The sequence below is a fragment of the Girardinichthys multiradiatus genome, chromosome 18, assembly GCF_021462225.1.
Source record: "Girardinichthys multiradiatus isolate DD_20200921_A chromosome 18, DD_fGirMul_XY1, whole genome shotgun sequence".
NCBI lineage: Eukaryota > Metazoa > Chordata > Actinopteri > Cyprinodontiformes > Goodeidae > Girardinichthys > Girardinichthys multiradiatus.
In genome coordinates, this window is record NC_061810.1 from 14,051,450 (window position 1) to 14,069,618 (window position 18,169).

Sequence of the window (18,169 nt, forward strand, 5' to 3'; positions counted from 1 at the left end):
ACACTCTGTCTAAATCCAGAAATGTTCTGAAGTCCTCTCCACACATCCCACACATTGCTCTGCACGAGCCGCTCCTCCACCTTCTTCCCTAAGTCCATCTTACACCTCCTGATCCTGCACTGGAGCTTGTGCTGAACTCTCCTCTGCTGCTCTCTGTCCCCTGAGTTGAAAGCCCTCTTCTTCTGTTCAGATGGGTTTTAAGCTCAGGGGTTACCCAGGGATGATGTTTAAGAAGCACCTCACCTTCTGGGTTTGCACAAAGAAGTCCACACATTAGTTAATCTAGAAACTGTGTATCGATATATAAAATAGATTATCTATGCTGTGTATAGATACATAATATAGATAACTGTGGCCAGACGGGACTGAAGCTGAGCTTTCAGTAACAAGCACTTCAGGTGGATCTAATATGAAGCAAAATATTAGATTTCTTATTAAGTATAGTAAAGGATCTGTAATGCTGTGGGCCCATTTCTCTTCTAAAGGCCCTGCCAATCTTGTTAAAGTGCATGACATCACTAACTCTTTTCTGTCTTCTCCAAAGAGAGGATAATGATCCAAAACATGTGCTTCAATCAACAACAGAAATGGTTCACCAGACATGTAACAGACCTCCTTGCATGGTCATCTCAGTCCCAAGACATAACTCCTATAGAAAACCTGTGGGCTGAGCTAAACAGCAGAATGAAGAAACAGGGTCAAAGATTCAGCTCTCTGTATGCTCCAAGCAGTTATTTGCTAACAAAGATTTTTTTCTCCCTTACTAAAAACATGTGCATAAAATTGAGGCTGGAAGTTTTTCTGAGAGATTATATGACTGCAATAAAAGATGAACTTATTGTAATGCTTCATTGCCAGTGGTAGCAATAAGTGCAGCGGGGTGCTCGATTTATTTTATTTTTTGTCATTTCTTTTAGGTGAAAAACAAAAACAGATGTATGAACAAGTCACGTAAAGAAACAGAGGCACTAATACACTTAAGTGATGATGATGAACTGTTCAAACCCCCGGCCTCGGTGGGGCAGATTGTATGGCAGCTTCACTTCTTCACTTCAGTCTGCCCCAGGGCAGCTGTGGCTACAACGTAGCTTACCACTGTTAGTGTGTGAATATGTGTATGAATGGCTGGATGACTGATTGTGGTGAAAAGCGCTAAATAAGTGCAGGCCATTTACCATTTATTATGAATATCTGCTCCTCAATATATGTTAAAAATATACAATATGGAAATTTAGACAAGACTGAACTACCAAATGTAAAAGTTAAAAAAACTTTCAGGCAACAATTGTTAACTTCCATATATCTTTATTATTTCTTATTTCCCATATATTTATATATCTTCATTCTATACATATGTTTCTCAGTACAGCCGTGTATTGACATACATAGATCTTACATAAGCTCGAGCGAGAGAAAGAGGAGAGGGGGGTGGGGGATTATGGTCTTCATGAGATATTTTGGCATTTAACAAGACAATATGAGTACACATCACGGACACTCAAACTCACACACACACACACACACACACACACACACACACACACACACGCTTACACTCGTGCACCACGACAGGCACACATAAAGGTGCTTCTGATACCACGCAAGCACTGAACGCACATGCAGTTCCACATCCATGGAAGGAGGAAGCAGGTGTTCACACGATAAATTGCACCAATACCAAGAAGGACTAGTAATTACACATGTAGATGTACAGTGCTCCCACTGATTTTATGTCATGCTCCTGGACACACACACTCTCAAAAACACACATACAGGCAGGCACACTTTTTTTTGGTAGAAAGTAATGAGTTCCAATGCTGATTTGTTTTTTTTGTTTTTTTTCAGAATGATAATGGTAATAGTATTAGCTCTGATCCGTGTTTGGCTTCTATCATTGGGATCAAACGAGGACCATCCGCACCGTTTCCGATGATGGTACAAGAGCGTGTGAGGTGAGACAAAGTGACAGCACTGACACTTTCAGGAATAAATACAATTATCTCATATTGCGGTCTCAGAGTGAACACGATTGGTTTTCCTGTCTGTGATTCATTTTCCTCTGGATGGTTTAACAGTCTGTCATGTACGCACACATACACACACAGTCCAGTCACACACGTACACACTCATGACACAGTGCTTCACAGTGTTGGGACCTCATTGCAAAAAGCCTGCCGGTCACTCCAGATTCCATCAGATGAACACAGGCTGACAGTCAGCACAGCATGACAACAACAGTAATGAAACAGCAACAGAACACATCTTGAATATTTGGTTTCAATAACAGATGTAAAAATACCTGAATTTTGCTACATATTAGAATGGATAACTTAACAGCATTATATGAGACTACAGTCATAGATAATGAGAATGGAGGGTTTTGTTTACATGTGACCTGCCCTAACCGAGCTGCTGTTTGAGTTTGTGTTTTTGAAAGTCTACATGACTGACACGTGAATGCATGACTGTATCAAATTTAAAAGTTTACAAAATATATGGTACTTTGTCACTTCTGAGTTTTAAAGAAAGGGACATGAAGCTAATTATGCCAAAACTCAGAGAAGTATGTTTTTAAGTAGTACAAACGTTCTTGCAAACTGAATCCGCACGGTGAACCAAAGCGAGCTCAGGTTCAAGATGTCAACGGGAGAGGAATGAGTGAATGAGATGTTTGAAAATATGCAAGAACAATGAAAAACAGCCCCTTTTCCCTGTAGTTTTGCAGTATTTGCAGAAGAGGGCGCTGCAGGTAGTCGGGACTTGCGCCTTCTTGTGGTACAGGTTTGCTCAGATTGCGTTGGTCACAAATAAATCTCTGTGGTTGTCGTTGCTGGGCTGAGGAGTGATGCTTTTCAACAAACGCTGTGAGTAAGGAAAGGCAAAAACAATTATGACGAACATTTTCTGCAGCCATTACACTAAGGCTGGAACAATACATTTAGCTACTGAGATGTTTTGATACACAATATTAGATTCACAAATATAGATGGGTCATATCTGGACTGACTAGATTACAGACTCTTTAAAACAAAATTTGGGATTTAACACAAATCTTTCTTTGTGAAACCACAAAAAGTATGGTAGCTTTCGAACCCAATACTGTGTATTGTATTTTTGCCTTGTGAGCTGAATACATTATTACACTCCTAACATATATAAAGTTGAACATAAAGAATAATGTTTAAGAATCTTCAATCTGTGTAAAAAAAAAGGACATTTTAAATTTGACCATTTTCAGTGTCTCTTGGCATTGCCCACTTTGGTGGCATTTTTCAAAATTTGTCAAAGGGCGGGATTATGCTTTTACATTGGTTTATTTCCACTTTATGTGGTTGTTAAGACAGGACAGAGATAAAATCTAACACACCTGAAGCCAAATCTGCCTATGTACAAGCTAGCAATAGCACTGCAGCACAGCTGGCTGCTGTTGGTAGTTAGAAAAGTAAAAGTTCATATTCATGAGCCATTAAACCAAAGGTTAAGAGAATAAGAAAAAAAAAATTTGTGAAAAATGACACTGGTGTCAACATGTCCAGTAACACTTAATGTTGCGATTGTTGAGGACAACACTTTGACACTTGCAAAAACAAGGGTTTTCACAGAAATTAGTCATGTCCTGCCTGCTTAGGGAGTTTATAAGACAGTAGAAATTTTAACTACTACCACTAAAAACATGTATAGAGAACATTAGGACTCAGTTTGCCCAGAACTACCGAAAAACAACTTCATTGGCACCTAATAACATTGTTGCTACTGTTTCAAACCAGTGTTTAGTGTAATAATAAGATGCAGAAAATGTTAAACCTGGTCTGACTCATCTGTCCTCCTGATCTACATGATCGTCGCTTCCTTTCCCTCCAACTCGTTTGTACACAAACCCATGACTCCTATTTGTTGACTTAAGTTGATCCCTTTGTGTGAGCTGACAGCACTGGACAGCAGCCAGAGAAAGTCTGTCTGCAAGCCTCTCTGATGTCTATCTCCCTTCTGTCAACTCTCACACAGGTCTAAACAAGGTGCTGATATTAGTAATCATAATATTCAGCAATACTTTATTTTTGATTTACTGTGTAATTGCCAAACAATTACAAAGAGCACTGCTTTAAATGAAGTTCGAAATAAAACTTGGAACATTTGTCTCGTGAATACCTTAAATAATAATTTGAGTGGACTGAAAATGGTCCAAGTCCTGCCCCGGTCATTGGCTTTTTGTCTTTGTAGTTGGCAACGTGACAGGCTGCACATTCATGGCATAATGTGAATATCTGCTTGGGTGCATGGTGCATGGGTCTGATCTAGATGCTGCTTTTTCTCTCTAATCCTTGATCTGGCTTCCTCCTTTGATCCTCACCCCAAGTCATATGTTTGCAGCCTAGGGGGTACCCTGACAGAGCACAGAAAGCAATGGTCCAGTGGCAATCCTTGTTGCCTGAGCCATAGTGGTTAGTGAAGACACATTAGTAGAAAAAGCATGAAGGGATAAGAACAGAAAGTAAATAGAGACATGTGCGAACAACAAGACACTCAAAGAAAAAACAATAAAGAAGATTAAAGGAAAACATTGTACCTGTTTGAATGGGCCCTTAGCATTAAGTAAGTGGAAGACCATATAAGCAGGCACACAGATGAATGAGGACACTCCGATGCAGTAACCCAGGACAATCGTCCATGATGGGTAATGGTAGTGGAACAGCTTGACCTCCGGAGGGAACGCCAGGAAACTGATGATGATGAACTGTGTAGGCACAAAACAAATGGAAAAATACCATATTAAAGTATCAAATTAGCAGTGTGTTCTGATAAAGGCTTCATGACATTCACCAAACGTATGAGACTGACCAGAAGGAAGCAGGGGCAGATGGCCACCCAGCAAACCCTCCAGAACACACCCGGATAGAAACCGAGCATGACCTGGACGTCATTGCAAAACCGGTTGGTACCTATAGACATACACAGGAACAGAGGAACCTGTAACCTCAAATACCAGGTGTACAATATTTTTATTGCGATCATATAAAAACACAAATGTACTGTTTGGGAAAGACTTGGTGATATTATTAACACAGGTATTGTCATGGACTGCTACTGTTGTTGTGGCAGTAAATACAGACTGTTGTTCGTGTAGAACAGCCAATATCATCACTCACCGTAGAACCAGGACACAGCAATGACTTCCAGCAGAACCACAGTGATGACAGCGGGGCCCGTAGCGTACTCCTCAAACAGCTTCACCACAAATGCTCCTCCCTGAACACAACACAAAGACAAACAGGGATACTGCAGCAGAAGCTCATATTTGTCGTCATTACTGTCAAAATTAAGGCAAGGGATGCAGACATCACTGACCCTGCTGTGATTTTTATTTGTAATCGAAGCAAATTACATTGAATAAAATGTTTCTAAGCCATTTGTGGAATATAAATAATGGTAGTTTTACTCTCTTTACTAATCATATGACGAAATAGTTGTTGTCGTAAATTAACATATAATTTTAGTTCTGGTTAGAAGTCTACATGCTTTCGACATGGCTATTATGGATGTATATCTATTGTAAGCGAATGAATGAGCAAAATGAACGAATGGGATTGTACAACAAAATGAACGCATTCTAGTCAATTCATTTAAGAAAAATAATTTGCTGCACAAGCCAGAATTTATTGTGTAACTGTCATGGTGGTAACAGCATTATGCTGTGGGGCAGTTTTGCTTTTGGTGGTACTGGTGCTTTGCAAACGGTGTGCTAACTGGACCCAAATACACATCTGACAACAAATTTTGGAATGAATAAAGCAGGGCAACAATAAGCTTCTCAGTTCTGTTACAAATCTATTGGTTTTGGCTTGAAAGCTGTGTCTGTGCCAGGAAACCAACTAAGTTAAATAAGCTACCAATTAATCCAAGGAGAATGATCAAATATCCAGACCTTATGAAGGCAACAAAAAGGATTAGGGCGATGTGCAATTTGCTCACAAAAAACCCCTAAAAAACAAAACAAAATCTATCAGGTTTGTGCAATGCACCGGTACCACTGGCTCCAAAACAGCGTTACAGCATGATGCTACCACTACCATGGTTGATAATAGATTCAAATGTGTGCATCCAATTCCTGTTTATAAACTAATTGAAATTGTTTGTTGTATGATGATGTCAACCTGAGAATAATGGTTCAGATGCATGATTAAAAAACAAGAATGTATGTGACATTCATGCCCATAATAAGTTCATGTAAACCTAACACTGGAAATTTATATTCACACCTTAGGCATCTTTATTAAACAAAACACTAAAGAAGTAGAATAACATTTCACAGGCAAATAGTAACAGACGACACGTTGAATACTTTGAATAAGAAATCTTTTGATTTTAAACTGTGGGAAATATAGGTCAATAACTTACATATGTGAGAGTAGACAGAGCCCCGAGGTAGCATACACAGACAAGGCCAAGGACAAACCACTCCCGTCTCTTAGCTAGGACATGAGGGAACTCATCTAGCATTGCTGTAATCACCCCCTCCAAGCCTGCGAACTGGAGAGAGGAGGATGCACAAAAGGTGAGGAGGATAACATAGGGAGAAGATTGATGGGAGGAGGGTGAAGCAAGGAGGAAACAGACAAGAAAACAAGACGTTAGAGAAGCAAGCTAATTTCTAAAGTAGCATTAAAGTGAAATAAGGTTACTGACCTTGACTACATGTTTAGTTTGATTTTATTGCTGGAAGGTGAACCTCCATTGTCTTAAACATTTTGGAGCATTTAACAGGCTTTCTTTCAGTATTGCCCTATGTTTAGCTCTATCTATCTTCAAATAAGCGCTGATCAGCCTTTCTGTTCCTGCTGAGTGAAGTAATTCCCACAGCATAATACCACCTCTTGTTTCAAATTGAGAATGGTGTGGTTCCTCCAGAAATCACGCTTAGCAAAACAAAAAACTCGGATTTTATTCAGTGGAATTGATAAAAGAAAAGTCGAATACAAATGCATATCACACATTTCAGATTTTTATTACTAAGAAAATTGTAGATAATGTTTTATTTTCCTTCTACTTCTCGGTTATGTGCTACTTCTTTGTTGATCTGTCACATAAAATATCAATAGAAATCATTGAGATTTGTGGTTGTAATGGCAAAAACATTCAAGGGGTGTGGAGACTTTTGCAAGGCACTGCATCCAAAGTAGGGACTGACTGAATGAGGTGAAATTTTAAGCCAGTCCATTGTGATACTGTGTGTATACTCTGATGCGTTCTGCGGTGATATCCTCTGTCATAAAACTAAGGAGCAACAACAACCTCAGTGCTGATTCTAAAATGATTATCAGTTCATGATAAGAGCACAACAGGTCTCCGACTGGCCGCTTCAGAGCCAACAAACAAAGGCTCATGGAAAACGATGATATGAAACTCATATCACATTGAATATCATTCAGAAATGAAAAGAGAACAAATTTTACCTGTACCTATCAAATGCATGGCAAAGGCAACAAGGCACATCTTAAATCTGTTGGTGTTGGATGGAGCACACAGAAGCTGAGGTGTGGGCACCAACAGATTCAGTTAAAAACAAAAAGCAGAGAGGACTGCTTAGGGTAATGAGCAGACTGACCGTGCTGTCCAGACCCAACATTATGATCATGAGGAAGAAGATGATGGCAAAGAACGTGGCAGCAGGCATGTTGGCTATGGCTTCAGCGTAAATGATGAACAACAGACTGGGGCCTGAAAGGAATCAGGAGGGAAAAAAGGAGTAAATATGTCGGACAGAGAGAGAATAAGTGCAGAACACCTCTTTGTGGAATGTGGTCTTACCTGCATCCTTCGCTACATCGTCCACATTTTGCTTTCTCATCTCTGCCATGTAGCCCAGCACGGTAAAGATGACAAAACCAGACAGAAAGCTGGTCAGGCAGTTCACCGAGCTGGTGACCAACGCATCTCTAATAGGAAAATAGTAATACAGGGTGGGAAAAAAAAACATCTGGTTTCCACTAAAGCTTTAAAAAGAGTTCCTATTAGTGAAGAACTGTAATGTTAGAAGGTAGATGTTGCTAAAGCAGACAGGTGTACAGTGGCTCTCAAATGTGAACACATTGCAGCAAAAGGTATCCTGTGCAAGAGTTGGGTTGCATGGCAGAAGCATGTTCTCTCAAAGACACACTTCCAGGCCAGGCTAAAATCTCCCAAACCTTGTGGGAGAATCTTTATGGTCTGTTGAAAGTAAAGTAGAACTTTTAGGCCACATTTCCCAAAGATAGGATTGACACAAAAAAAACAGCACACATCACCAAAAGAATGGCATGCATACTGTAATGGTGATGGCAGCATCAGGCTGTGGGATTACTTTCTTCAGATTGGGTGTAGTCAAGGTGGATGAAATTATGAATAGTTCTGAACACCAGTTAGTTTTGCAAGTCAATGTGTTGGATGCTAACAGACTCCTATCAAATAAAACTGAATGCTGGAACTGATTCAAAAAGTGCATCTATTTAGTATTAGTTTAAGAGTTTTGCATACTTATGCAACCAGTTCGCTTTAGCGTTTTCAGTTTCTTTTCCAGAGACAGAGTTATTTCTTTTTGAGTGGTAGAAAAATCTCATTTTATGCCATTTAAATCTAGCATTTTAACCGAGGTGTGCAGACTTTGGAGAGCCAATGTAAACACTGTACTTGAGTCGTTACTTGTAGCAGTTGTTGTGAAAAGGGTTGTAGCTGGCAAAGGCGAGCAGCACACCAAAGCCAGGACCCAAGGAGAAGAAGATCTGAGCTGCTGCATCGATCCATACCTATGACAAAATTAAAAGGTTAGTCATGCTGATTTATGGAGACTTAAGGGCAAGAATCTGTGACGGTAATGTCTGATGAGAACAATGGAAATTTCATCTCACCGTAGTGCTAAGCAGTTTCTCCCAGTCAGGTTTGAGATAGAAGACAACGCCCCTCCAGGCCCCTGGCAGCGTGGCCCCTCGGATGAGAAGGACCAGGAGGACCAGATAGGGAAATGTTGCTGTCACCCACACTACCTAACATGTAAAGGAAAGACACATCAACCTTCATCTGTTCATGCTCTTTAATTAACTTTATAGCAAAGTTGATACTGAGAACATTAAACAATTTATTTTAACATCTCTATAAAACTGGTGTCATAAGTTTGTAGATTGGGATCACTTGCAACGCTGTTGAAGATACACTCAGACAACGTGACATGTAAAGTTAAAAAGGTTTTAAATTATTAAATAAATTAAACTTTTAAAATTTTGTGTTATCTTTTCCAAAAGAGAGTAGAGTGATGACTTCAAGTGAAACAAGTAAATGGAACATCAGATGACTCCTATTTTAACGCCAACACTTTATGTGATTATTTTGCTAAAAGGCTAAACGGTTGATTTACAACAATGTTTTAGGCTAGTTTTCAACAGATTGATGATGAATGATGACAAGGGTAACACGATAACACGAGTTTCCATGTTCACCCTGCCTTTTCATCCATCCACGCCTACATCCATCGACTTTAACTGACAATCCCATCAGCCACGCAGGCGCCCCATCCGTTACCTTTCCAGACGTCTTGACTCCCTTCCAGATGCTGAAGTAGACGATGGTGAAGATGAAGAGCAAACAGAGGGCCAGCTGCCAGCTGATGGATCCCAGCTGGTGCAGACCTGGGGACAGGTGGACCTGTAGCACGTGGCGCCTGGTAAGAGGTCGCAAGAGAGACGGGAGAACTTGTGAGCTAGGAGGAAGGAGGCTCAGAGGGGAGAGAGTTGTGAGGAAAGGGATGTTGGATCTCTCAGAACAAAGTTGGAGGGAGGAAGTGCAATAAAAAAGGTAAAACAATACAGCGTAAAATGACATAATTTAGGACAGAAAGCACAAAAATATAAATTTTATCAAATATCGATGGCTAGAAAAAGTAGCTCAATGAGCAGAGATTGAATGAGCAACAATAAAAGTTCATCTGAGTGCACTGCAGGCGGCCTTGGCTGTCTCAAGCACTTCATGTTATGAAGCCAAAGAGAGAAAAAATTATTTTGAGGAAAAAGGAGTCTGAAATTAACTGTAAGGTTGACATCCGGTCACAGGTTAAGCACACGGAACTTGGATGATAATACAGCTGTGGGATTTACACTGAAAACAGGAAATTCTGGCGCCAGACGGAGTTGTGGAATTTGCTACTTTGAAACCCGCATTAGGAACAGTCAACCATGAACGAACCCTGAATCTGCTCTGATGTAGGCCCTGGGAAGAGTCTGATAAGACTGAGGAAATCCATAACAGAGACATTAGCAAAACCGTTTCTGAATAAAACATTTGAAAAAATAGACTTGAAGTAATCATCATTAGACCTCACTGAAATGCTGTTAGCATCTTCCTGCAGGGTACCACAACTGGAGACAGAATTAGATTTTTTCTTAGATGCTTGTAATCTTATCAGAGCTCTGAAACACCAGAACAGACCACCACGATCGCTTTTCTGGACGCCATCCTTGATGCTTTGTTCTATTTCTCTCTCTCTGCAAGTCTCAACATCTGACTTACATGCACTTACGTATAGAACTCCTCGGCAGGGGACGTGGACGAGTTGGACCAGGACACGTTGTGGTCCGAGGACAAGTAGCGGTTGCAGTTGGCTGTGTTCCAGCTGTTGGTACAGGTGGTCCAGGGCAGGGTGGGTCGAAATGATGACAGCAGGTAGTAGAGGGCCCACGCCATGATGGTGTTGTAGTAGAAGGCGATGTAAAGGGCTATGATGCAGATGGCGAAGCCAATTCCTGAGTGAGTTGGAAAAAATGTTGTTAAAGGAGATCATAAGGGGAAAAATGTTTAATGTGTGTGAGAGCAGTCGATCAAAGTCAATACAAGGAGATGAGTGTGTACAAGCTTATTCAAGCCCTGTTTGGTAATAGAGTGGCATTTAGAAACAAGGCAAATTTACATACTATCCTATTTCTGAGCACCTGGCATTTGGCATGCAAATGTGACAATTTCCATAACAGAGAGTTGGTACGTCTCACAAGATGTACAAGGAACCGAGGGACTAAACTGCAAGGGGGCAAAGAGGTTAGACAGGCTGTCCGTCAGACCCTCATGGTTATTCTTGTTCTCTTTCCGAGCTGTTTATGTCGGAGTGGTTTGCTACTTGCCACCCAGCGCCTTCAGTTACCTTTGAAGATGGGGCAGATGTGCTTCCAGATGGAGATGCAGCCGCTGCGGTGGAACTGGCCTAGAGCTAGCTCCATGTAGAACAGAGGTACTCCTCCGAACACGGCCATCAGCAGGTAGGGCAGCAAAAAGGCACCTGGGGAGAAGAAAAAAAAGAAGTGGGGATTAGTGCGGGAAACAGAAAAGGGTAGCAGATGACATCTCATCTCTACTTATAAATAGGGTCGCAAAGTGTTAGTAGAATATGTATTCGAAATATCATTGTTGAATATTGCCAAATTTTTCTTATTCTATGGTTTATTTTTTTACATCTTCCAAATGCCCCCCTCACTCTTCTTTCTAAGCATCTGTAGGTGAAATCAGGCTTACTGATAAGCGGTGGGCTGCACTGCATAACAGTTGTTGGCACTGTTACCTTGCAGCAAGAACAGGGCTGTGTTCAAATCCAGGCCAGGGCTTTTCTGCATGGGTTCCCTCTGGGTACTCCATTTATATTAAGTTGATTAGCCACCATAAGTTGCCCTCAGGAGTGTGTGTGTCCATAATTGTTTGTCCTGTTTGTATCTGCATTGCCCTGTGATGGACTGGTAACCAATGAAGGCTGTACATTGCCTTGTGACCAAAGACCACTAAATGTCTCCTGCTTTAGGTCAATTTGGATGACCAAGATTATTTCTATTTTCTAAATGCCAAAATAAAGAGAGAAGAATTTCTTAGAAATATTTGTTTTAACTTTCTTTAAAGTCAGAGGTTTATATAGATTTACTTAGCATTTGCTAGAATTGGCTTTAAACTGTATGAAAGCCAACATCAGTTTCTTTGCTTTATCAAGCTTCTCAAAATATTAAGCTGGAAATTTTGGTGATTCCTCCTGACAGAACTAATGGAACTGAGTCAGGTTTGTGAACCGACTTGCTCAAGCTCACCTTTTCTGCTCTGACCACAACTTTTCTATGGGATTCAGAGGAGACTTTTGAGATAGCATCATCAAAACCCTTTGTTGTCCTAAACTTGGATAATGATTCTTTCGGCCCAGCTTCAGCCAGCATCTTTACATAGTGCATATTCACAAGGTCTTTTGCTTTTGTTCTGGGGTTGATATGCACATTTTGCACTAAAACACATTCATCTCTGGGATTTGGAACCCAGCTCCCTTCTGAACAGTATGATGACTGGACAATCCCGTGCTGTTTACACTATATTTATAATATTAATGAACAAGGATGAACCTTCCTGATATCTAGACAGAGTTCTTTAAATATATCCATGCAATCACACAATGAAGCAGTATGTTTGAGGTGATGCCTTAAAATACATCCACATTTGTTCCCTTCATTTAACTCAGACGTTATGAATTAACCTGTCAGAAGCTTACAAAGCCATTAGATCATCACCTGGGTCTGCCCATATTGTTTTCATAGCACGGTAGTCCCAGGGTATACAAACTGCTGACTTTAAACACAGTAATAAAACTGTCTCTCTAATTGTTCTGGCATTTTCTTCTTTATACAGTGTATGTAAATATATGGTTTCAATTGTATCAATTGATTGATGTTCTTATAAATTATGAATTCTTTAATGCTGGGTTTGGTAAAGCAAAGAAAGTACAAAAGTAAAAAAAAAGAGGATTAGGGGGCCAAACACAGTTGAGGGGAGAGGCACAGGGATGGCTGTCAGATCTTTGGACATATGTAACTCCTCCTCTCCTCTTATCTGATTATAAACTTACTTTGCGTGCATGTGTGTGGACAGGGCGATGCGCACTTACGTGCTCAGAACCTCTTTGTGACATGAAAGAGAAGATAAGGGGTTGATTGAGCAGCTGCCTGGAAGACAGGTTATTAAGCATGGAGTGGGACTGAGACTGTGCTCATAAAAAGCAGAATTAATACTGTTGCCTCTATCAAGTGTCTCCCAGTCTCGATCTCTTACCTTGCCCGAGGGACGCGCACACATGCATAGAACACAGGAAATTGCAAAGATTTTATTATTGCAGATTCAATAAAAAGGGTGTTGGGTGTTTGGTGCTAGGTGAGGATGGTGAAGTAGGAGAAAAAGTCAGGTAACGCAGGCATGGTGGAAGCACAAACCTACATTTGTTATTGCTGAAATTTGGCACAAAAGTACTTCTAATCAAGCATTACTCATAAACAGCTAAAAATATAGAGCTCTTTTTTTGTTACATACCATTTTTATGAAAATCTTTGCAGATATATTGATAAGAAGAGATCTTTCTCCAATGTTACCAATAGCAAAGTGTCCATGCATCTTATTGGCATTGAGGCTGACTGCAGTGCTGCCTACAACCCAGGAAACCGTTTGGCCTTTAGATGGAAGCTCAAATGCCTCCTTCATTTCACTTCACTACTCACCCTCCCTTTTTACACTTTTGTATCTCATTCAAACATCTCTTGATTTCTCACCTCCTCCGTTCTGGTAGCAGATGTATGGGAATCGCCAAACGTTTCCAAGATCCACGGCATAGCCAATGACAGACAACAAGAAGTCCATCTTCTTGCTCCAGGTCTCTCTGGGCCTTTCCAAGCTCGTCTGCTGGACCACCAGAGTTCTTAGGCCTCCCAGTGGCCCTGTTAACCCAGTTCCCCCTGTGGGCCCAGAGGCTGCCCCTGCAGCCGTTCCCGGTGCTGATCCCTCCCTGGGGCTCTGAGGGGAGGTTGTTGTGTAGCCATTGGACACCTGCGGACCGGAGCCAGAGGTCAAGCTCTTTGGTCCTCTGTCTCCAAGACCATCAGCAAGAACCAATCTACCATTTTCCTGTTGTGCCTCCTCCTCTTGCCCCTCTACCTCCTCTCTCTCCTTGCACTTCTCTCCCCCGTTCTCCCCTTTGTCCATTGTCGACATGCTTGTCATCATCATATCTTTTGTCTCCATTAGGCTGTGTTGGTGTTGGTGTTGGCAAAGCGGCTAGAGGTGGAGAGAGGCTGTCAGCGACAATGGAAGGAATTTGGCGCTGTTGTCTGATACGTTGCCCATGAGGGGGCCAGGGAAGCTAGGGTGCTAGGAAAGAGTGTTGAGACAGTGTGAGACAGTTCTGGAGGAAGCTAAATCTGTCCTTCTTGGACAGCTGAAAGAAAATCAGAAGAGATGGGAGCTAAAGGAAAATGAGGAGAGGTGTATGGGAGACGAATGAATGTTAAAGCATCTGTTGAGCAAGAGAGGCAAAAGAGGGTGCTCAAGACAAGACAGGGGCTTGAGCAGAATGTGGGGAACGCAGAAGTTGCAACAATATTGGCGCTTCTCCACAATAGCTTGTCCTCTGGGACCCTTGGAGATAGGGCAAACTGCAACACACAGACAGAGAACAAATTCAGTCGAAATAAAATATTTATCTGCCCTGTACATTTCTCAGCAAACTTTGGAATAAAACTTTCTATATGACAGAAAGGCTTTTATCATAGCAATGACAGTAAAAATACATCCATCTATACACACTCATTCCCTGTTGGGTCATAGCACTGTTGGTGCATATCTCCAGTGGACATTGGATGCCAGGGTGCCAGCCTATCCCAGTAGTCAAATACAGGATAAAGGTTTTGTCTCACAGTTTAATCCTAAAACACAAACTGAGGGGGATTCTGTCCGAAAAAGTCAATTTACCCACCATTGTGCTTTCTTCATATTTTCATTGTTAACTGTCGGTTGCACAACAGTTTTCTAATGGGTAATCTAATCAAAGGTATACCATAGAGAAAACATGAAATGGAGAAAGCAACCATCTGCAGTATTTCCGACAATGCATAACAAAAAAATAATATAATAAAACTTGGAAGTGTGTTGGCTTGCTGGAACTCTTGGAAAATATTTTTTTGTCAGTCAATTTTCTCAACTCCAATGCATGTTACCTAAAGTGTAAACAGGAATAAAGGTTCAATCAGTGTTCTGTTTTCATCCTTACTGTTATTGTTGAATTTATAATAAAAGTTTAATTTGATAAACAGCAAATTGTAAAAGTGTTTGTAGAATATTAATATACACCTTAATGTCAAGAATGTTTAATTTACTGTTAAAATAAAATGAGAAAAACAGATTGTGTATTCAGACAAAGCAACATTTTTTACCCAACTAAAATTATCATTGTGCCACTGTAACCTTTGTCACATTTTGAAACTAGGTGATCTGTTTAGCTCTGTATTAGATTCCTTATGGAGTTCACTCAATTAGTAATGGAACACCAGGATATAGGAAGTCTTGGTTTCTATGGAGTGCCATTATTCTAATCAAGAACAAGAGCCCAGCAGTTTTACAAAGGAAGACAAGCACACAGCTAAGATCCTGTAAAGTCCTAGAATCTAATGCAAAAAAAGCAAAGTGAACTTCTTGCATTTTCTTTATTATAAAGATAAATACTTTTACTGTCTGAAATTGTTTCAGTACATTTCACACAAATACCAAACAAACCAACAAAAAAGACAAATGTTAAAATTTCAAGAAGGTTAGAATGCCAAGAATTTAAGGATTTATTTTTATTTAAACTACAAGAAGTTAGAAGGGAAAACAGATTTTGTTAGAGAATGAATATGCGTTAGAAAATTTGAAAAAAAAAGCTAAAAATTATGAGTCTACACACTATTTGTCAACTGTCATGCTTAATTATAACACAAGATTTCAGAAACCAATTATAGAGAATGATTAAACTGTCATTGCTGACCTGCAAACTAAGAATAAATAAAGACACAGCATGCATAGTTTATACAGGTATAAAACTTTTTTTTGGTTTAATTACATAAAAATCCCACCTCTGCAGGTCTTTAATCATTCATGAAGCAACAAGAAAATAATAACATGAAATAACATAAATAACACGTCAGTAAGAATAATAAAACCTCATAGAACAGTCCAAAGTGAATTGTATACATTTGTGTGAAGCATCTAACATCTTATTCTAAACTGCACCAATCATTATTTAAAATGTTTCAACTTAAAAGGCGAATGTGCTAAGAAAAAAACAAGTTTCAGTCACCAGAACTGTTTCATCTTGGGTGAGATGCATACCTTACCTTAAGATGGAAAAAAGAAGAAGAGGAAAAGAACCTGTAGAAAAAAAATAAAGTGCAAAGAGCAGCAGCAACAACTTCTACTTAAAACTTAAAGAATCCTGAGGTACGGCAAAAACTTGCCAGAGAAACAGCCTCACTTGCTCATCAGGACTTCGTGTTTGCCCATAGAGCTCTCCAGCCTCTCTCATTTCTCCCTCCCTTGTTGCCCCTCTCTCACTGGCTTGCAACAACGCGCACACACACACACACACACACACACACACACACACACACACACACACACACACACACACACACACACACACATGCACACACACACACACACACACACAAACACGCTTCATACAGAGACTCGCAGCAGTGCAGGCATATGCGCAGATGAATGCATGGATGCACATATTCAGACAACACACAATGCAGGAGCAGGGTGCAGGCACAGACCTGCACATCACAGTATCAGAGGTTTGTATTGATGGGGGTAATAACACAAACAGTAACCATGAAGTGTGGTGTGGCTCTGACACGATAGGTCATGGCAGAGCACACATTAAAGCACAGAGTTTCAAAATGCAGACAGGGGAAGTCCAAACCTCAACGAGATGTTTGGCAATGTTCAGGGTGCTGCAGACAGTGAGACACCAGACACCAACCCTACTCTGGAGACCATACTCTTTGTTTGTCCCCTTCATGTTTTTCCTTTCTTCCCTGTCCTCACCTGTTTTGATCTCTATTCCCCTGTTTTAGTTATGCACACCTGCTCTTCAGAGATAAAACATTTTTGAGTATTTTCGACTAGTTTTTCCATCATATTGATGAGTTTTTCTAAAGATAATTCTTTATCATAACAAGTAAAAACAGTGACTCCAACACAAATGCATTTTTGGAACAAATTATAACCCACATAATATCAAAGTCTTTATCTTCCAACTAACTTTATTCAGCTTAGTATCTCAAAAAGATAAAGCTTAAACAAGTTAAGGTAAGATAAGTTAAATCTTTTCTTCCAGGAAAAAGCTTTAATGTATTTATGCACTCCGTGTTTGGTGCAAGGAGGTGGGAAGACTCACTGTGAGTCTCTAACTGCACTCCTCCAGGTTATTGCTGCAAAAGGAGGATTTTTGTCTGCTTGAGTAACACCTCAAAAATTATGACGGTGATGCAGTGAAAGTTTTGAATGTTTTATGCATGAGATCAGCAAATTGTAGAGATATAGTGCCTTGCAAAAATATTGGTAACTTTTTTTTATCATGTTACAACCACAAACTTCAGTGTATCTTATTGTGACTTTATGAGACAATGTGGTAATTGTGAAATGTAAGGAAAATAAATAATATTACAGATAAAAATTAAAAAGTTTGGTGTGCATTTATGTATTTTGAGGTTTCTTTTGAAAATCAGAGTGCATGGAGTTTCTGTGAACAACAACTTTTAAGTCTTTCCACAGATTCTCAATTGGATTTAGATCTGGACTTTGATTGGGCTATTTTAAGACATAAATATGCGTTGACCTAAACCATTGTAGCTAAAGCTGTATGTTTAGGTCCTTTCTCCTGCTAGAAGATGAACTTCTGCCCAAGTCCTCTTAATAGATACTGTGTTTTCTGTATTTAGCTCCATCCATCTTCCCATCGACTCTATAACATCTGTATTTTCAGTCCTTGCTGAAGAAAAGCATCCCCACAGAATGATACTGCCACTACCATGTTTCATAGTAGAGATGCTGAATTCTACACAAATGACTGCACCTCAGCAGACCAGTCTGCAAAACTACTGAAATTTGCAGATGATACCACTGTTATTGGACTGAACCAGGACAGTGATGAGTCTGCATACAGACAGGAGGTGGATCGGCTGGTACACTGGTGTAGTCAAAACCACCTGGAACCTAACCCACTCAAGACTGTGGAAATGATGCTGGACTTTCGGAGAACACCACCCCCTCATAACCCCCTTACCATCCTCAACAACACTGTGTCTGCTGTGGACCACTTCCG

The 18,169-nt window shown here is 40.3% G+C and overlaps 1 protein-coding gene across 1 annotated transcript; it reads right to left on the minus strand.

Moving 5' to 3' along the window:
* Positions 1 to 1,288: 1,288 nt before the first annotated feature.
* Positions 1,289 to 16,368, minus strand: slc6a4a (solute carrier family 6 member 4a). Its single transcript, XM_047392562.1, has 14 exons — positions 16,176 to 16,368; positions 13,581 to 14,459; positions 11,159 to 11,293; positions 10,544 to 10,766; positions 9,550 to 9,688; positions 8,883 to 9,017; positions 8,677 to 8,780; positions 7,807 to 7,934; positions 7,604 to 7,716; positions 6,397 to 6,528; positions 5,148 to 5,247; positions 4,840 to 4,940; positions 4,568 to 4,735; positions 1,289 to 2,862 (listed from the first exon to the last, which is right to left on the minus strand). The coding sequence occupies exons 2-14, from the start codon at positions 14,047 to 14,049 to the stop codon at positions 2,788 to 2,790; spliced, it is 2,022 nt and encodes a 673-aa protein (XP_047248518.1). The 5' UTR covers positions 14,050 to 14,459; positions 16,176 to 16,368; the 3' UTR covers positions 1,289 to 2,787.
* Positions 16,369 to 18,169: the final 1,801 nt, after the last annotated feature.